Here is a 20462-nt window from a genome sequence, read left to right as displayed (position 1 = left end):
ACACAATAAAGACAACACACAACATACACTGTGTATGTCATTATAAATCTCAGTAGAAATGTTTCATATTTTATTCGTACTTCTTTTAATGATTTCTCTTTTCCTCAAATATTAAAGTATCAAATATCGTATAACGTTAAAATCCATATATAGTGTGTTAAACTAATTCACAAAGACGCGTATTGAAGCATATTTAATAGTTTTGTTATGCTTTAATGCAATTTTGGTCACTGATGAATGAATTCTGCCTGTGAGACTAAAGTCAGGGTACAACACAGTGGACGATGATTCGACAATTGATTTTGTGTCAGCAGCGCCACAGTTAGTGGGAGAAAGACCGGAAGTCAGATATCAACAAACCAACTTTTAAATTTTAAGATATAGTTTAACAACTTTCATGCAAATATGTTTAAATATAAAACAATGTGATATAATTTAAATTAATATAATAAATTGTTATCGCACAGCAGATTTTTACAACTGAACCAGAGTCAGTTATTTTTAATTCTGAGATTTACAGAAAGTTCTAACAGGTATTATAATGTTGTAAATCATGTTTTAAAACACAATAACGAACCCTTTGTGTATATGTCTTCATGTTTGTGCATGAAAACAACACATTTCTCATGTGTATTTTCATGTGTAAGCTTTAATACTGAGAAGCATTAAAGAAGATTCATATTTAATATTTGACATAACATTCGTACATTCGAATCAGTAAATCTCACAAAATAAAACGCAGATGTGGGGTTTTATTGTGAAGAAGGAACAGGTGACCGGATGTCCGTGTAGCGGTTTTGTACTCTCTCGTTGCGTTGTGTGATTGAGACCACGATGGAACCATCTGCAGCCAGCCGTTTATTCTGGTGGAATATTTAACATTGGAAATGCTCTTTGAGAACCCTCACAATGGCAGCCTAACATGGGAGAAAGACAAGCTGAAGTACACTTTCATGGCGAAGTCGACGCTAGCTAAGTAGCTACGACCAAAGCTAATGGTAGCCAAGCTAGCGATCCTAAGACTAAAGTCCATTTAAAAGTAATTACAGATTCCAAGCAACACAATATATATGTACAAACAACCAAGTATTAATACAGTATTATGTACATTTAGACTCCCGTAATACATCGCCAAAGTGTGGATTCATGTTTAACTGCTCTGACTACCTACCTCTCCCAGCCGGGATATACACAGACTGAGGAGAGGAGGCAGCAATGTAAAATACAACCCCCGCATTCCGCTAGAGGGAGCTCTAGCACTCCAACCAAGGCTCCCACTACCACAGCCAGCTCAAGGATCTCGCTGGCAATGGCAAGTGGGAAGCATTAACCCTGCTACATCCGCTCTGTGTGTTCACACTGACTTGACGCTGGACTCGGATCTGGAAACATTTTCAGCGTCAACACAAACTGAGAGAAACTTTTCTACCGGACACTTTAGGTGCGGACACCTTCCGGTTCCGACCCGCGACTCCACTGGGTCAACGCCCGCGTCCTGATCCGAATCTGAGGCTCGAACTTCGGCCGGTGACTGAGCGAGGTAGCGCCCGACGTTAGCCACACAGTCCGCTAACCGGAGGAGGAGGAGAAGGAGGTGGAGAAGGAGAAGAAGCAGGAAAGCAGGTCAGTAGTTTGTCTCTCTGGTGTGTGTCTTTGTGTCTGGTGTCTCTCTGGTGTGTGTATGTGTCTGTGTCTCTTGTGTGTCTCTGTGTCTCTTGTGTGTCTCTGCTGTGTCTCTGTGTATCTTGTGTGTCTCTGTGTGTCTCTATGTCTCTGATGTGTCTCTAGGAGCTGCTTCAGTAACACATGTGAAACCCGAGTGGGACTGTGACACGTGACAGTTCAGATTCTGAGTGAATCCGTTGACCACAAGTTCACAGAACAGACTCATTCCAGCATGTCTCTATCTGGTGTCCTCTGGTGTCTCTATCTGGTGTCCTCTGATGTCCTCCTTGTTTTATTGCGTCTGAACAATCGTTGTGTTGCTTCAGTTTGGATTAGCCTGAGACACCTCACCTGATCCATGAGCTCCTGATCCTAGAGGATCCGTGGAGCTGCTGTGGATCTGATGAAAGCTCTAGATTCTCCTCAGAGGAGGATCCTCAGTCAGCTGCTGGAGACCAACAGACCCTGAGATCAATTATCAATATTATTATTATGGTCAATACAAATTCAATCTGAGCAGAAGCGTGATGTTTGTGAGGATGAAGCTGATCTTCTTCATTCAGACATCTTGAGATCGATCATCAGGCAGTGAACTGAAGCTCATGAGGTCAAACTATGAATCAACGAGTTGAGGGAAATCTTCTGCAGAGGGATTGATAAATCTGATTTATTGATTTATAAATCATCAGTTTGCTGCTTTTCTTTCTCTCCAGCCTCATCCACCATATTCAGGTTATTATTAATACTTCATAGAACAAACCAGGAACAGGGGGACAGATCTTCAGATGACTGGTTAATCTTTAAACACAGGTTGTTATGATGCAGTAAATTAATCTGGAGATGCTTTCCTGTGGGACTGTGTTATTTAGAGTTTTGTTATTTAGAGTTGTGTTATTTAGAGTTGTGTTATTTAGAGTTGTGTTATTTAGAGTTGTGTCTGTGAACTGAGTGTAGATGGAGGAGGCAGTCAGGTTCATGAATAATTAATGAGCTGCTCTCAGATGTTCTCTCAGCGTCTCCTCTGTCCTCTGCTGAGTCGTCAGAAACAAAGACCCGACTCTCCGGTCCAAAAACACACAGAGACCCGTTTGATGCTCCAAGTCTCTCGGGTCCCGGGTGTTAACCGCTTGTCCTCCGTGTCAGCGTGGCTGTCCTCGTTGGCTCCTGAACGCAGCACAGTGTTTTTGGTGATGTCACCGGGACCTGAACCAATGAGCTGGCTGCTGTTTCCACGTGTTTGAGGGTTCCAGACCCAGCTCTTCACGTTGAGACCTCAGGCTTCTGTTTGCTCCTTGTTGAGGAGGAGTGAGGGTTCGTCTCGTCTGTGGCTCCACGTTCACGTCCAGGAATCGAACCACCGACACGTCACCCGCTGGTTCCTGAGCTGCTGATCTGAAGCCTCCGTTTCACTTTGTGTTCAGCGCCATCGTAGTTTTTTAAACCAGATATAGAGAAGCAGGGGGTGGAGACTCACTGACAGCTGGAGGACACGCCCACCTATACCTGCCTGCTGCACCCATTGGACGGTTCTACCTGTCAATCACACTGTGGTATCCCCCCCCTTTGACTCTAAATGATCATAATTCACTAAATGAACATCAGCTGTTTGAAGAAGACTTGAAACTAGAGACTGAGACATGAACTCCTTCATGTTGACTGAAGTTATAAAGAGAGAAGTCACTTTCTATAGAAACTACCAGAGGAGTCGCCCCCTGCGGGTCAGAGGGAGTCTACGTCAGTTGTGTACATGAGGAGGAGGAGGAGGAGGAGGAGGAGGAGGAGGAGGACCGACTGTCCTGTGAGGCCGTGGGTCTCCTCCTGGTGAATGGATGTGACGACACTTGTCTCCTTTGTGTTGAACAGGGTTTAGGAGAATGGCAGTGAACAGAGGTCGTCTCCCTCAGTGAGGGAGGAGGAGGAGGAGGAGGAGGAGGAGGAGGCTCAAGATGGAGCGAGCTCACAGCCTCCTGCTGAACGAGGATGCGTGCAACCAGCTGGCTGAACACCAGAGGGCAGAGTTCATCTTCGAATGGCTGAACCACCTGAAGAAGCTGCTGCCGGCGGCTGACAGGGTGAGTCCAGGTGTCCACCACTCATCAGAACCTTCTAGGACCTGAGCAGAACCTGTTGGACCTGAGCAGAACCTGTGGGACCTGAGCAGAACCTGTGGGACCTGAGCAGAACCTGTGGGACCTGAGCAGAACCTTCACCCTGTGCTTGTTTGACCCGCTCCAGAGTTCAGGAGATGAACTAAAGTTTTCATCCTGGAGGCTTCTCTGTGAGTCACGTGTTTCTCCTCCTGACCAGGTCGACATCAGACAGAACCAGCGGCGCCTGGTCGAGCAGCTGTCCTGCGTTCTGATTGGCTCTCCTGGCCCCCCCACCCGCTGGCTGCTGGCCCACTGCTTGGCCCTGCTCTACCGCCTGGGAGACCCCTTGCTGTCCAGCTTCTTAGTGGATAGGTGCAATGACATCATCCGCAGCAAAGACGACTCTCCCTCAGGCCTCCCCACCCGGCTGTGAGTCACCACGTCCTGTTGGGTGATGGGGGGGGGGGCGGGGATGTAACTGGTTTCTCTCAACAGAAACCAGTAAGATGAGAGCCTCTCTGTGTTTCAGGGCGGCGGTGGCGTGTCTCGGCGCTCTGCACGAGCAGCTGGGTCGGATGCTGCTCGGCTCCTGTAAAGAAACTGTGAGCAACCTGCTGAAGGCCATGAAGAGCGCAGAGGTTCGTGAACACGTGAAGAAGAAAGAAACACAACCAGAATAAATCTGATTGATTTGACTTCTCAGCATAAAGAGTGGACGTTAAAAACACACATATTCACAGTACAGCACTTTATATAACTCCAGATATTCAGTACAGTACTCTAGGCAGCATGTAGCATATGTAGCATGTTCGTGGTTGAGAGCAGTTCTGCTTCAATCGACTCTTCTTGCAGGTTTAGTTTGTTCACTGATTCGATCTTTCAGTTCATATAAAGAACTGTAACCTTGTTTAAAGTGTTGAAGCTATGAATATGAATATGAATAACTTCTGGAATCTGAATCCCGTGCCTCAGTCTCAGGGGCGGTACGAGATCATGCTGAGTGTGGAGAAGCTCCTCCGCGGTCTGGGGGGCAGTGCGGTGCCGTGGCACCGGGACATCTACAAGGCAGCGAGGACCTGCCTGACGGACCGGTCCATGGCCGTCCGCTGCGCCGCCACCAAGGTGGAGGCTCCTCCCCTCACGCTCTCATTCTGCCTCTCGTTCTCTTTGTCCATTCTTCATGAATCCAGGTTGTATCATTTCTAAGTGTGTGTCCCTCATCAGTGTTTGCTGGAGCTGCAGCGGGAGGCGGTGTTCCTGTGGACCAGCGAGTTGGAGAACGTGGCCACTCTGTGCTTCAGGGCCTTCGAAGGGTCCAACCACAACGTGCGGGTGTGCGTGGCCCGGCTGCTGGGGACGCTGCTGGCCGCGGCCGTGGAGCCGCCTGCCGGTAACACCCGAGAGCCAGAGTCCGAACGTCTAGAAGAACCCCATCGCTGAGTCTTGAACTCTGTTTCCTCTTTTCTCCCAGCTGCCCCCAGGCCGGGTGGGCGGGGTCGGAGCTCTCTGGAGGAGGCCATGGACCTGCTGACGGCAGGGTTCCTGCGAGGGGGGGCGGGGTTCCTCCGGGCCAGTGGAGACATGCTGAAGGGGACGAGCTCCGTCAGCAAGGACATCCGCATCGGTGTCACTCAGGTGGGACATGATGGATTCAGATGAAGATCTCACTGTCACTGCTCCTCCTCCTCCTCATCCTCCTCCTCCTCCTCAGGCCTGCGTGGTCTTCGTCTCCACCCTGGGAGGCCCCTGGCTGGAGGCCAACCTCCCGGCCTTCCTGTCGGTGCTGATGGAGCTGGCGTCCCACAGCCGAGCCACACAGACGCCGGGCGACGCTGTGGTGACCCGCCGCTGCGTCTCCTTCATCCTGAGGAGCACCCTGGGCTCCCTGCTGGGAGAGAAGGCCCAGACCAACGCTGTCCAGCAGCTGTGCCTCAACGTGGCCGCTCAGAAACGAGCCACAGGTGAGTAGCCAGGAGGAGAGAGAGGAGCTCTCCTGCATTCACCAGCCCCTCATCCCTCCTGCTGTGTGTCCAGATGCAGCGCTGACCGATGGGAACGTGGAGACCAGAGTGTCAGCTGCAGAGATCTCAGCCAGTCAACATGTGCTGGTTTGTTGTCTGCTGGAACTGGGAGGACTCATTCAAGGACTGGGATCCACTGCGGCCCCCCTCCTCACTGACAGCAGCACAGGTCTGAACACACACACACTAACTTATATAATGGATATACAAAGTTCATTATGTCCCCCTGTATAATGACTGTGTGTGTGTGTGTGTGTGTGTGTGTGTGTGTGTGTGTGTGTGTGTGTGTGTGTGTGTGTGTGTGTGTGTGTGTGTGTGTGTGTGTGTGTGTGTGTGTGTGTGTGTGTGTGTGTGTGTGTGTGTGTGTGTGTGTGTGTGTGTGTGTGTGTGTGTGTGTGTGTGTGCAGCCCTCCTGGACACAGTGGTCTCCGTCCTCGTCCACCCCGTCTCCATCACCCGCCTGGCCGCCGCCTGGTGCCTGCGCTGCATTGCCACAGCGATGCCCTCCCAGTGCTCCATGCTGGTGGACCACTGCTCCCAGCGCCTGATGGCGTCCAAGTCCTCGCCCGAGGCCGTGCTGGGATACGGAGCCGCTGTCGCCGCCCTGGTGGCCTCAGTGCAACACTGCCCCCTGGGAATCCCACACACCAAGGGCACGGTGGGTGAAAAGAGTCGCTCATTAATCTGCTGTGGGTTCGTGTCACTTCCTGTTCGGTCTGCGCTCGACTCGGTGACCACACTGAGGCGACTTGTGCCTGGCCCTGACCCTGACCCTGACCCTGACCCTAACCCTGACCCTGACCCTGACCCATGTGACCACGTGTTTAAACTGAAACTCTATCTGAGTGTTCAGGCTCAGTATCAGTTTGAATCAGTGTCCACCAGTTTACTGTTTGGACCAGCGGCGAGGTGGAACTGGTCCAAACAGGTTGTCTCTTCCGAACAGAGTCACATGGCAGGAGTCTGACCAATCAGCCAATGTCCTGATCAGTGAAAGACCAGCAAGAGATCGTGAGTGTCTCAGTGTGTCCCCGTGGTTTGACCTCTGATGGAGGCGTGTGGATAAAGAGAGTTCCTCAACAGAGTGAGACATCTTCCCTCTATGGATCTCGTCTCATCCATCAACTGAACTTTCATCAATAATCAAATGATTTCTAATAACTTGACTTGTGAATGGTTTCTTGGACTGGTTTGATCTTCATGCTGCTCAGGGACACGTGAGTTTCTGCAGCTCGGAACAAACTGATGCTTTATGACAGTTTGACCTGAAGAAGAAACGCAGCTCAATCTGCAACAGGTGGTTCCTCTCAGTGTGTGTGACCTGTGTGTGTCTCTCAGTGTGTGTGATCTGTGTGTGTCTCTCTCAGTGAGTATGTGATCTGTGTGTGTGTCTCTCAGTGTGTGTGATCTGTGTCTCTCTCAGTGTGTGTGATCTGTGTGTCTCTCTCAGTGTGTGGATGTGATGTGTGTGTCTCTCTCAGTGTGTGTGATCTGTGTGTGTCTCTCAGTGTGTGTGACCTGTGTGTGTCTCTCTCAGTGTGTGTCTCTCAGTGTGTGTCTCTCTGTGTGCAGGCGGTGCTGGCTCTGGCTGAAGACCTCCTCCTCTCGGCTGCTCAGAGCAGTCGGGTCTCTCTGCAGCGGACTCAGGCCGGCTGGCTGCTCGTGTGCTCTCTCATCACTCTGGGTAAGACAACATGGACACAGTGCAGGGCTGCAGGGGCTTGTACGTTCACAGAAGCTGACCATCAGAGTGTGTGTGTGTGTGTGTGTTTATGTGTGTGTGTGTTCAGGCCCTGCTGTAGTGGAGCATCACCTCCCCCGCCTCCTCCTCCTGTGGCGCTGTGTGTTTCCTGCCTCGCTCAGGGAGCAGGAGATGGAGCTGCGCCGTGGGGACTACTTCACGTGGCAGGTTACGCTGGAGGGACGTGCGGGTGCACTCTGCGGTCAGTACACACAACACACACACACACAGTTCAGGACTGTGGCCATGAGTGTGTGTTAACTGTGTGTTTGTGTGTCTGAGCAGCGATGAAGAACCTGCTGCTGCACTGCAGGGAGCTGGTCACTGATGACATCATGGGCCGTCTGCTCACGCCATTGGCCTGCGCCGTGTCCCTCCTCACCAAGTCAGTCCCTAACTGGTTCAGGCTTGTTGTGGGTGTAATGTTGTGGTTGGGGTGAACTGGTTGGATTTCTGAGGTCGAGGTCAATGTCCCTGTGTAGTGTCTGTCCTGAAGTCAAACAGCTGATTGGATCAAATGTCTCATGTAGATCCTCAGATTCACAGTCTGGTAGAAACATGAAGCGATTAAAGTGCTCGTTTAAAGTTTTACTTTAAAATGCTGCTCACACTTTCCTTTGGTGTTGTGTGTGTGTGTCTGTTGTGTGTGTGTGTTGTGTGTGGTTGTGCGTGCCCCAGGATGCCGGCTCTCCTCAGGTCTCACAGCTCTTCAGTTCGTAGCTGCTCCCTGGTCTACAGGCTGAGAGTCTACGAACTGCTGGCTCTGCTGCCTCCACACACCTACCAGGGTAACCCCCCCCCCCCCCCCCCTCATTTTCCTCTTTCTTCATCTCTTTCATCTTCAAATGTCCTAACTCCAGAGGAATCAGGGATTCAGAGACATTAAAGAAGTTGATTCACTGATCTTTGCTTCAGCTCCTTCAGTGACTCCTCCTCTCCTCCTGCAGAGAGCTTCGGTTTGGTGATGAACCAGCTGGTCTCAGATCTGTCCGGCCAGGACAACCTGAACCAGCCGTGCTCCGACCGCACTCTGCTGCCCCCCCTCTGTCACCAGGAGGACCTGCAGCTGGTCGGCCCCGCCCTCCACAGCACCGACCACAGATATGTCGAGGAGCAGGTGACGTCTCACACACTGAACACAGTGAAGACACACACTGTACACAACAGGACTGTTAGAAGGAGTGAAGGTTGTTTTTGTGCTTCAGCTCCACGGCAGCAGTGTGGGGGGGGGCTCTCTGGACAACGACCTGTTCAGTCTGTGTGACAGAGGAGACGAAGCTCCTGCTGCTCCTCTTCCTCCTCCGGTCGCCCTGACCGCCGCCGCCGCCCGTCTCTTTGGAGCCGTCTTCCCCCACGTCATCTCTGCTCAGAGGTAACTGACCTGAGACCTGCACCACAGCTGAACCAGCGTGAAACCACTTTCACTCCACATTCATTTCACCAAAAAGAACCAGAGAAACACGCTGAGTCATTTCCAGACATGTACTCGAGGAACTGTAGTTGGTGTTTGTGAAGCAGCAGCAGGTTGTCGGGTCCGACTCCTTCAAACAGGAACATGTGGGAGCATCCAGGTGAGGGGCGGGGCCTGTAGAGTGAGGGGCGGGGCCTGTAGAGCAGCAGGAGGCGGGACATGACGTATGAACTCTGCTGTGGAAAGATCAGTGTTGTTGTTTACAGCTCCTCCACACCGGCGTCGGCCCTCATCACCAGAAGATCTGGAACCTCCTCGTGTTTCCAAGTTGATCCTGAGATGTTTGTGTTCTTCAGTTTCACGTCACGTGTTAGAAACCTCATCCACACGTCCTCTCGCTCACTGGGAAGCTTCCACACTTTGTCCTGCTGCTGGTAAATAGTGTTTGTTTGTGTGTTTCCTCATCAGAGTGAAGATCCTGGAGCAGTTTGTAGAAACCGTGAATCAGCTGAAGGGTCAACGCCAGCAGACCGTCCAGACCCATGTGTGTGCTGCCCTCTGCAGTCTGCTCAAGGTACTGGTCGTCTCTTTGATTCTGTTTAATTCCCCCCCGAGCTGGAAAACATAAACCTCTGAGAAATGATCTCCTTGTAAATTAGAAAGCTTCAGATAAATGAAACTCCTCCTCCTCAGCACCAGGGGGGTGTTCGGGGCTCTCTGGGGCCGGAGGAGATCCGATCCCCGGCGTTGTCTCTCCTGTCGGGGGCGCTGGAGAGCAGCAGTCCTCTGCTGCGCTGCCTGGCTGCTGAGGGGCTCTCCCGGCTGGTTCAGGTGGTCGGAGACCCCGGCTTCACCGTGTCCGTCTCCCTGCTCTGCTTCGACAGGTGAACAGCAAGAGTGTGTGTGTGTGTGTGTGTGTGTGTGTGTGTGTGTGTGTGTGTGTGTGTGTGTGTGTGTGTGTGTGTGTGTGTGTGTGTGTGTGTGTGTGTGTGTGTGTGTGTGTGTGTGTGTGTGTGTGTGTGTGTGTGTGTTCTGAAGATCATGAGTTAAAGCTTTACAGCAGCTATCATATCAGTGAACTTTGTGGGTTTTTGTGTTGATCCTGAAGCTTCAGTTTGTTTTTCCTCCTTGTTTCTGTTTGACGTGTCCTCATGTCAGAGACGGAGGAAACTGGCTTATTGACAAAGGTTTAATGTGTGTGTATATTCTATATTTCCTGAATATAGAAGATATGGAAGAGGGTAAATATCGAGACAGAAACTGAAAGAGATCATTTCTTTCTCTCTTAAATCTCTTTCTCATGAGAGAAATAAGTGTTTTTAGATTCCTAGGACTTTGTTCGGATCTATTTTTAGTTTTAGTTCTTGATTTGCACAGAAACCAACTCCTCACTTTGATTCAAGGCTTTGATCCAAAATTAACAACTGAAAAAAATAACACAATACACAGAGACAGAGAACAAGATGCAAACTACACCAGGAATATCTTTAATGATCTTTAAATAACTGGTGGATGCAGCTCAGTGTGTTTGAACCTGTCAGTGACTGGTAGATCTGAGGAGGACTTCTTCTCTCAGGTTCTCACTTGTTCTCTGCAGCAAAACAGAATCTCTCTCAAACCCGTAGAAACAAGCGTCTGCTGCAGATCTGCTGATCTGTGTCAGTCGTTGGGGTCCGAGCCACCGACCTCCTTTGAACTGATGGAACTATAACCCTTTCAGATATCATTGTATGAGATCACCTGCATTTGAAGACTAAACACTGTGCCCCCCCCCCCCCTGTTGGTGTTCAGGCTGAAGACGGTTCGGGACGCGGCCTCCCGCAGTGGCTACGCTCTGGCTCTGGGGGCGCTGCACCGCCACACCGGAGGAATCAGCTCGGCCCAGCACCTGTCCACCTGCCTGGGAGTCCTGTTCACCCTGAGCCAGGACAGCACGTCCCCTGAGGTCCAGGTAAGAGCTTGTTCTGTATCTACCTCTGGACGTCCCTCCATCGCCTGAGCAGAACACATGTGCTAACGTCCTGTGTCCCTGCCGGGTCCAGACCTGGTCTCTCCACAGTCTGTCCCTGCTGGTGGACCTGTCCGGCGGTCTGTATCGGGCCCACGCCGAGCCCTCCTTCTCTCTGGTGCTCCGGCTGCTGCTGTCTGCCCCCCCCACCCACCCCGAGGTCCACTTCAGCCTGGGACGCTGCATGCACGCCCTCATCACCTGCCTGGGCCCCGACCTGCAGGGTACGTCCCCCGTCCTGCAGACCCAGACCAGCGGCTGTGAGGACGTCCCTGAGTGAGACCTGTGGTGTTGTGTTGTGTTGTCAGGTGAAGGTGCGGCCGTGTCCTCCCTGCGCTCCAGCTGTCTGGTGGGATGTGGGGTGATGCAGGCCAGTCCCGACTGTCTGGTCCAGGCCAGAGCCATCTCCTGTCTGCAGCAGCTGCACATGTTCTCCCCTTCACACGTCAACCTGGCCAGCCTGGTCCCTGCGCTCTGTGTGAGTACCTGAGGGACACTCTCTCTGGATACTGAAGTTGTGTGTGTGTGTGTGTTGACCCTGTCTTGTGTCTTGCAGGAGATCTTGTTGGATTATTCCTTGTTGGTAGGTCGTCTCTGTGGCCTGAAGCTTCTCTCACTTCTGTTTCTTTCTCCTGTTTCCTCCTGAACACTGGACACTTGGTTTTGTTGCTGTGGAGTCGAGCTGAGACTCAAACACCTCCTCACTTTCTCTCTGTTCTTTTGTATGATTCTTAAATTTCACTAGATTTACAAAACTTCAGTGGCACATTAACGCAAAATATAAAAGCAAGAACCCCACAACGTAAGCACGACTACAACAGAAGTGAGCTGCTGATGGAACTGTGCTGCTCGTCTGTTTGACTTGTGACGAGCATCACATTCTAAACTGCAGTGATTTTGTGATTTGATCTTTTATTGAAAAACAGATTGAATGCCGCTTCCTGTCGGTTATTTAAAATATGAACCTTTGTTCTGTTGTTGTGAAAGATGCTAACGGCTTTTTAACGGTTTTCTGTTGCACTGAATCTCTTTCCAGTCTGGTAACGATTCACTAACTGAACTCAGAGTCTCTTCATTCACCTTCACTTTGTTTGCTTTGCAGCTAACTCATTAACATCGCTGTCATTTCTGTTGAACATCCCACCGACAGTGAAACGTGTTTCCTCCAAATAAAGCAAAGATGCAAATCGTGAATTTTATAAATAAGTGATAATTAACACAAAGTCTTGTTTGTTGACACTTTGAGTTCTGGCACTTTACCATTATTTACTGTGTCAGACAGAAAGTTAACAGTCACAATCTTAATTAACAGGCAAATCTATTTAAAGTTTCATACCTGATGAATATTCATGTTAGACTTGATATGATTAGTTATTGGTCATTAAAGCTGAAAGCCCAAAGTCTGGAGGAAACACAGTTTAACATCTGTTCACACAGTTCACCTGACGTCCAGCTAGAAACTCTGCGTGTGTGTGTGTCTGTGTGTGTGTGTGTGTGTGTGTGTGTTTTAGGCCAACCTGTGCAGCTCGTACCTGTGTCTCCGTCGGGCGGTGGTGGCGTGTCTGCGGCAGCTCGTCCAGCGGGAGGCGCTAGAGGTCTCCGAACACGCAGTGACTCTGGTCAAAGAGCTGCCGAGAAGAGACAACACACATCTGGGTGAGACACACACAGACACACACAGACACACACACAGACACACACACAGAGACAGACAGACACACACACAGACACTTGTTTTAAAGATCTGTGCCTGTGCAGACGTCACGATAAAGGAAGTGGGTCTGGAGGGAGCTCTGTTCACTCTGATGGACCGGGAGTCGGATCCAGGTCTGAGGAGGGACATCCAGGAGACTCTGGTCCACATGATCTCATCCAGCGCCACCAGTGGGAAGCTGGGACACTGGCTTAAACTCTGCAAAGACGTCCTGTCTGCCACCACTGGTGAGTTGACATCAGTCAGTCCTTCATCCTGTGACCAGGAAGCGTTCTGAGGGTCATGTGACTCCCTCAGACTGCCGCGCCCCGGTGGAGGCGACTCAGGAGGACGAGGACGCCGGCAGAGACGACGACTCCTCAGCCTTCGGCGCCCGGCCGGAGTCTGGAGGTCCGTTCACGGCCCTGCGCTGGGCCACGCGCCGCTTCGCCATGGCGTGCGTGTGTCGCATCATTGAGCAGTGTGAATCCTCTGACCCGGCTCACTTCGACATGGCTCTGGCTCAGGAGCGGAGACTGGATGAGTCCACCGGTAAGATCCGTCTCCATCTGTGTCCCTGGTCCACGTCTCACACCTCCGTGACCTTTCGGCCGTCTGTCCCCAGACTTCCTCGTCCTTCACCTCGGGGACCTGGTCCGCATGGCGTTCATGGCGGCGACGGATCACAGTGACCAGCTGAGACTGGGGGGGCTCCAGACCCTGCTGGTCATCATCAGGCACTTCTCACACATCCCCGAGCCGGAGTTCCCCGGTCATGTGATCCTGGAGCAGTACCAGGCGAATGTATGACCAGCCTGTGATGTCACTGATTCCACTGATCACGGATCTGTTTGCAGCTCGCCATGAGACCCTGTGTGTGTGTGTGCTTCCAGGTGGGCGCTGCACTCAGACCAGCCTTCGCTGCTGATGCAGCTCCTGACGTCACGGCCAAGGCCTGCCAGGTGACCAGAGCATGAGCTGCACCGGCTGTCCGTCACCGGGACCTCATCCGGAAATCTGATTGGCTGCTGAGTTACTAGAAAATCATCAAGGTTTGACCTTTGACCCCCTCCTCTCCTCTCCAGGTCTGCAGCGCCTGGATTGCCAGCGGCGTCGTCAGCGACCTCCGCGACCTCCGGCGCGTCCATCAGCTCCTGGCCTCCTCATTGGATAAGGTCCAGGTCGGGGGGGGCACGGTCAGTCAGCTGCACAATGAGGCCACAGCCACCATGGAGACGCTGGCCGTCCTGAAGGCCTGGGCCGAGGTGGGTTCGATTCCCTTCATTCAGTCAGTTCCTCTGGACACCTGTTCCAAACATTCAGTTGGACCTGATGGGAGGTCAAAGGTCGCAGTGACCTCATGAGTTTGTAGAGTGAAACCACAGGATGGTGGAGGGATACAACCAGGCTGCCTTTTATCACAATAGGTTCTGTAGATGATTGACAGGTGCATGATCCCAGCAGGTTCCTTCTGATTCAACTGAAGACGTTCTGAACCTGAAGGTGGCGTCCTCTTGTCCCTCAGGTTTACATCGTGGCCGTTCAGAGAAGTGGACAGACGGCTGACCTGTCCCTCTCCTCAACGGCCAATGACAGCGTGGGGTCCGAGTCAGGAGGGGCGGGGCTGCTGAAGCTGGTCCAGTCAGATCTGTCGACGCTCAGTCGTCTGTGGCTGGCGGCGCTGCAGGACCACGCCCTGCTGACCCTCCCTCAGGAGTACGCCCCCCTGCTGCCTGCCGCCGGTACCACGCCCCCTTCAGCTGCTTCTCATTGTTCCACTGTGTCTTTATGAAATGTGATTCATGTTTAACCAATCAGAGTCAAGCATAGGTAGACTCCGCCCACTTGAGTCAGACAGAATTCTTTAGTTCCTAAATTACAAAGTGAAACCAGAACTAACAGATGAAACTATGAAGCTTCAGACTGAGAGAAACTAAAATGAGAAATCTCCTTTTATCAGATTTAATAAACACACCCACTGTGTTCTCAGGAGGCTCCTTCTACACAGCAGAGACGGTGAATCAGGCCAGAGCTCATTACTCCTCCTCCTGGGCGCCCATCCTCCACGCCACCTCCCTCTGGCTGCACAGCACAGGTCAGCACCTCCTCCTCCTCCTCCTCCTCCTCCTCCTCCTCCTCCTCAGGCCGTGGACGGGTCTTTAACGGTCAGATGTGTGTTTCAGGGTTTGTGATGTCAGACGACTCGCCTGTGAACCTGTCCCGACCGGCCACGCCCACCTCCATGGGCCACACTGCCTCTGTGGGCGGAGCTAAGAGTCCAGAGGAGGTCGGCGCTGACAGACTTCACTTCATCCTCGGTACAGAACCTGTTCTCCAGTGATAGGCTGGTTTGGTGGTGCTCCTCTGGCTGAAGAACAGAGGAGCTGCTCCTTGTTAACACTGAGGCTCTGTGTGCAGGCATCAGTGTGGAGTTCCTGTGTTCTCCACACTCTGAGGACCAGATGCAGAACATCACTTCCTGTCTGCGAGCTCTGCAGGCGCTGCTGGACGTCTCGTGGCCACGAGCTAAGATCGGAAACGACCAGGTACCTGAACCCACTCCGCTTGTCTTCACGTGAGGACGCCTGAGATTCTGAAGGTCTGATCCGTGTCCTCCAGGCTCTGAGCGTGGAGCTGCTGAGCGTCCTCCACCGGCTGATGGTGACCAGGGAGTCCGTGTCCGTCCAGCTCGCCGTGATGGACTTACTGCGACAGATCGTGACGGCTGCTCAGGAGCACGTGAGGGAGAAACGCCACAGTGCCGAGGGTAGGGCTACCCAGCTGGGGGGGGGGGGGGGGGTCACTGTGTGTGGAACAGCCTCTTGATCCACATGTCTGTGTGAAACCTGCTCCCCAGTGGACGACGGTGCAGCGGAGAAGGAGACGCTGCCGGAGTTCGGAGAGGGACGGGACACCGGCGGGTTGATTCCTGGACGCTCGCTCGTGTTCGGAGCGCTGGAGCTCTGCCTCTGTGTCCTGGTCCGGAAGCTCCCACAGCTCAGCCCCAAACTGGCCGGGACCAGTCCAACTGGTATGAGTGGGAGGAGGACACGTCCTCCGTCTTTTATATCTTTATATATGGTTGTTTTCACATGGAGTCGCTGCTCCTGTGTTTATAGAGATCATATCATATTTATATATATATATATGATCTCTGTATATATATATGATATCATATATATATAAATATATATGATCTCTGTATATATATAAATATAGATGTGTGTGTGTTCAGGTCCTGGGGGTTCGGTCTGGAGTCTGACGGACAGCGACTGTCGTCTGGTGGCGTCTTCGCTGAGTGTCCTGTCAGAGCTGCCGTCCATCTGCTCCCCTGAAGGTGAGGACAGACATGAGGACAGACATGAGGACAGACATGAGGACAAACATGAAGACAGACATGAGGACAGACATGAGGACAGACATCAGAGGACGTTTATCATGTTCCACTCTGAACGTTTTACTATGAAATCGATGTGAGCTTCATTCTGAGCAAATAACTCATTTGTTAGTAAAATGTTTTTTACCCCCCCCCCCGTTTGAGAAAATGAATGAATGATTAAACCAATAAAATGAGTTCCTCAGCATCTGGGCTCTGATTGGTTGATTTAATGTTTGTGTGTCCTCCTGCAGGCAGCGTGTCCGTCCTGCCCACCGTCCTCTACCTGCTGCTGGGAGTCCTCAGAGAGCTGGTCCACCAGCCCAGCTGTCACACTGGTAACACACACACACACACACACACACACACTGTCTGAAGTTCAAAGCTTCGCTCTGAGTTTAAGCTGTGATGTAAATGAATAATGTTTTGTCTCCCAGGTGCCCCGGCGGCGGGCGCAGGGGGCGGGGCCGGTGTGGTGGTCCAGGCGTCTCTTCAGGCTCTGAGGTCCGTCCTGACGAGTCCCATGAGTCGACAGGAGAAGAGTGGAGGAGCCTGGACCCAGCTGCTGAGGTCCGCTCTGCACACACTGCTGGGACTGTGGGACGCTGGTAGGAGCCGCACGCCACCACCACGCCAGCTACACACTCATATACACGCTCTGAACACTGTGTGTGTGTGTGTGTGTGTGTGTTCAGGGGACTGTGTGGTGGATCACATCGGCCTCCTCACAGCTCTCAGCGTCTTCCTGCTCTGGGCTGGTCCGGAGGTCTGCACCGTGGAGCCGCTGCTCGCCCTCACTCTGCAGCGCTTCACCTCCAGCATGGAGGCCAAGCAGCCTGAGGTCAGTGCATCTGTCCAATCAGCACGTTGATCCAAACGACCTCATCGTGTGGGAGGAACACGTGTCTGTGTTTCTATTGGATGATTTAAAAGAGTCAGACCAGGATACACTGAGCTGCTGCCACCTGATTGGCTGATGAATAAATAAACAGGTGTTCAGCTTTGTGACTGTTTCAAAACTTCTAAATGGGAACCAGCAGCTTCCAGACGTGCACACTGGTTAAACTGGGGCACAGTGAAAGAGTCTGTCGCTGAACCAGAACCTGAGAATGTGTTTAACCAGGAGGTGATGAGGGGACTGCTGAGGACACGTGGACCCTCCGTCTCTCCGTCCACACTGAGGGACAGATCTTCTGTCATGAGGACCACTGTCTTCACTCTGAGTTCTTCTTGTGTAGAAACGTCCTGTTAGAAGCTGAAGAGCCTGGAGAGCGATTCCTTCTCCTTTGAGTCTCGAGCTGTGACTGACTGACTCCGCCCCCTCTCCTCCAGGTGGTGAGCCGGTGCTTCCAGCTGCTGACGTCCGTGTTCCAGGCTCAGCCGGGCGTGGCCGTCCCGTACATCCAGGCCCTCGGCCCGCCGCTGGTTCGATTCCTCCAGGTACTTCTACAGTGACGGCTTTGTATTTTTAATTAATATTCATTTTTGAAATGGGAACATTTCCTGGTGAGTTATCATGTGGAGGTCAAACCTGAGTTTAAACTTTCTGTGACTTGAACATCACCAAAGTCTTAAAGATCAGATTGTCTCATCTGTCCTGGTGAGTTTTGGTTAAATGTTTAAATGAGTTGATATATTAATGAGATGAGATGATTCCTGCTCAGAGGACGGAGAGGAGTCGGCCTCAGAGTCCAGAGGAGCTGCTGGGGGTCCTGGAGGGGGTTCGAGCCCTGGAGGCTCTGGTCCAGGCTGCGGACGAGGCCCAGCGTGAGTACAACACTTTATAAATACAAGATGCTGTATTAATATTCAAACTGGAGTGTGGCACAGACCATGAGTCGTGTGGATGAGCCTGAAGACGAGCAGGTTCATGTTCACGTGTTAAATCATCTTGACTTCAGCCTGGAGGAGTCTGAATATTGTCGGGGACCTCGAGAACTCTGAAGAAGAATCATGAGTCTCGTTTAGTTTCATGTTCACGTCCTTCTAGCTTCTACCTGGTTGATGAAGACTCGATGAGGTGTTGAGTTCTGTGTATGAAGCAAAGGGAACTCGATCGATCAACATTTTCACTCCTTTCATGTCAAGTGAAATAAAAGATCCCGTCTTGTCTCGGCCCTCAGGCCCCCCGCTGGTGGCCATCTTGCTGCCGCTCCTCATCTCCTTCCTGCTGGATGAAAACGCCCTCGGCTCGGCCCCCCCCGCCTCGCGCTCCCTCCACGAGGCGGCGCTCCAGGACCTGATGCGTCTCGGGCCCCAGCACTCGGCCGTCTTCAGGTACACGAGGCGCCGCAGCAGCCGACATGTCCACAGGGTGTCCAGCTGAGTCCACAGGTTAACTCTGTGTCCTCCTCGTCCTCTCAGGTCTCTCATCGCCTCGTGTCCTCACCTCAAGTCCCGCCTGGAAGCTGCTGTCAAAGGAAACCAGGAGACTGTCAACGCTAAGGCTAGTGGCGCCCACCCCGCCAAGTCCTCCCCCAGCATCACCCTGAAAACCAACTTCCTGTGAGGTCCACCTCGTGTTGCTGCGTTCGCTGTCCCCTGAGACGACAGGTCCTGTTTGAGAGACGGACGGCTCACATCACTTCATCCAGAAGAGTGACCGCTGCTCGCTTTCATCCTGTCACCTTCACGTTCAGCAGCTTCACCTCCAGCTTCTCTTCTCCCTGCAGGGAGGAGCAGCTCCAGGAGGCGTCCTCCTGATTCTCCCTGCAGGGAGGAGCAGCTCCAGGAGGCGTCCTCCTGATTCTCCCTGCAGGGAGGAGCAGCTCCAGGAGGCGTCCTCCTGATTCTCCCTGCAGGGAGGAGCAGCTCCAGGAGGCGTCCTCCTGATTCTCACTGTGAGACGAGCAGCCGCAAAAACAACAAATCAACACAATGAGAACGTGACACAGAAGAAACAAAGAACATTGCTCTGGTCTGTAGCCTCATACAGAAACCAGGAGGCCTGACGGTGGATCAGTCAGAGAAACAGCCAGTGATGAAATATTAATTACACTATTATTACTATTATGAACACAGCTGATCTAGAATAATAATAATCGTACCAGGTGGGAGGTGTGTACTCTACATACTCCGAGGTGCTCTCCTTTTAAACAATCAACATGTATAATCAGGACAATATGATATAGTAATAAACAAACTATGATCGATGGCTCGTGTGTTGAGGAGACGTAGATTCTTGCAGTTGGACGACTGTCCCCTGAGGACTTGGGGGGGGGGGGGGGGGAGCCTGGAAGGGACAGATGAGCCTCGATCAGCACTTTAGATTAACAACACTACAGTCTTCATAACGACACAGTTTATATCCACGACTGGTTTGTAGAACCTCAGTTTAACGTGAATCATCTCAATGTGAATATCCAGTAGGAGTTGACGTTGCTCTGATGTGAGTCTTCACGATCACTACGTGTGTAACGTTAGCACGACAGCTGCTTGTTTCCTCCACGTCACAAACCTCCTCTCCTCTTCCTCTGACCTCCACCGAAGGGAAACTGTTAGAAACACAGAGTCTCACTTTATCTAATGAAGATTCACCTGCAATAATGATTCAACCAGGTGAGCTCCAGTCTTCCAGCTACAGCAGCTTCGCACACACATACACACACACACATACACACACACACACAGCTGCACTACAGGGTGTGTGTGTGTGTTCAGGAGTGTGGGAGTTCACCTGGTTGTCTCTTGAATGTGTTAACTTGATATTTTCTAACGACAGCAAGTGAATAAAAGGTTTTAATTCTAATTCACTTCCAGGCTTTCTGTCTTTTATGTGTGTTGTGGTTCAGTGACATCATCATCTTCATCATCTTCATCCTCATCAGAGGTTCGGGTTTGAGATGAAATTGACAAAGGAGGAGAAGAAACTGAACTTTTGACAAATAAAGAAACTGAAAGATAATATTGATGAAACATGAGATGTAGGTTTTAATTTGGAATTTAAGAAAACGTTGAATAGATGACTTGTTGAAATCTCTGTCTGGATTGACAGTGTGTATAATATAATATAATATATATTAATAATATAATCCCTGTGTAAGATGTTGAACGGGTCGCAGCTGATTCTCAGTTTCTGTGTTTTCATCTCTTGTGAAACTTTACAGCTGCTGCCTTCAAGTGCTGTCGGAAACCTCACACACCAGGAGTGTCGAACTAAATATCTGCTTCTGGAATTACAGGAGAATCCGAATCATATGTAATAATCAGAAATAAAGACACAACCACACAACATGTGTTTGTCACAGTAAAGATCTTTACTGCTCCTCACGTGAAGAACTGCTGAATCATCTTCTGGTCTCAAACTCTGGATCAGATCAGATCAACTATTGATCCACGAGGAGGAAATTCACCGGTTTCATCAGCAGATCCAGAATCAGGTCGACGATCAGAATGAAACAGACAATAATATCAAATCTAATCAAATAGAAATACAGAGAATATGTACATGGTATAAT

At 51.3% G+C, this 20462-nt stretch overlaps 1 protein-coding gene and 1 long non-coding RNA gene across 3 annotated transcripts; one reads left to right on the top strand and one right to left on the bottom strand.

Moving 5' to 3' along the window:
* Nucleotides 1-192: 192 nt before the first annotated feature.
* On the bottom strand, nt 193-1201 carry LOC133961686 (uncharacterized). Its single transcript, XR_009922035.1, has 2 exons — nt 1172-1201; nt 193-917 (listed from the first exon to the last, which is right to left on the bottom strand). It is a non-coding gene; the product is annotated as an uncharacterized LOC133961686 (long non-coding RNA).
* On the top strand, nt 913-19757 carry heatr5a (HEAT repeat containing 5a). 2 transcript variants are annotated; one of them, XM_062396906.1, is made up of 42 exons: nt 913-1623; nt 3529-3737; nt 3973-4184; nt 4285-4393; nt 4728-4877; nt 4980-5145; nt 5227-5390; nt 5467-5716; nt 5790-5945; nt 6184-6434; nt 7349-7460; nt 7567-7719; nt 7803-7902; nt 8196-8305; nt 8465-8634; nt 8723-8889; nt 9397-9502; nt 9622-9812; nt 10720-10879; nt 10971-11160; nt 11245-11414; nt 11493-11519; nt 12448-12592; nt 12695-12877; nt 12948-13181; nt 13255-13433; nt 13523-13591; nt 13715-13894; nt 14155-14371; nt 14620-14724; nt 14813-14947; nt 15048-15175; nt 15249-15396; nt 15487-15660; nt 15865-15966; nt 16260-16343; nt 16443-16613; nt 16701-16846; nt 17338-17445; nt 17670-17772; nt 18129-18282; nt 18370-19757. In XM_062396906.1, the coding sequence occupies exons 2-42, from the start codon at nt 3612-3614 to the stop codon at nt 18512-18514; spliced, it is 6150 nt and encodes a 2049-aa protein (XP_062252890.1). In that variant the 5' UTR covers nt 913-1623; nt 3529-3611; the 3' UTR covers nt 18515-19757. The 2 variants fall into 2 exon arrangements, with proteins under 2 accessions (XP_062252890.1, XP_062252892.1); XM_062396908.1 differs by lacking the exon at nt 11493-11519.
* Nucleotides 19758-20462: the final 705 nt, after the last annotated feature.

The sequence above is a fragment of the Platichthys flesus genome, chromosome 10 (assembly GCF_949316205.1).
Source record: "Platichthys flesus chromosome 10, fPlaFle2.1, whole genome shotgun sequence".
Taxonomy (NCBI): Eukaryota; Metazoa; Chordata; class Actinopteri; order Pleuronectiformes; family Pleuronectidae; genus Platichthys; species Platichthys flesus.
Note: the sequence above shows the minus strand (reverse complement) of the source record. Positions and strands in the feature narration are given on the sequence as shown.

Coding starts and splice junctions, on each gene's coding strand:
- heatr5a (XM_062396906.1), top strand. CDS start 3,612: ATGGAGCGAGCTCACAGCCTCCTGCTGAACGAGGATGCGTGCAACCAG. Junction 4,185..4,284: donor TCAGGCCTCCCCACCCGGCT/GTGAGTCACCAC, acceptor TCTGTGTTTCAG/GGCGGCGGTGGCGTGTCTCG. Junction 5,946..6,183: donor CCTCACTGACAGCAGCACAG/GTCTGAACACAC, acceptor GTGTGTGTGCAG/CCCTCCTGGACACAGTGGTC.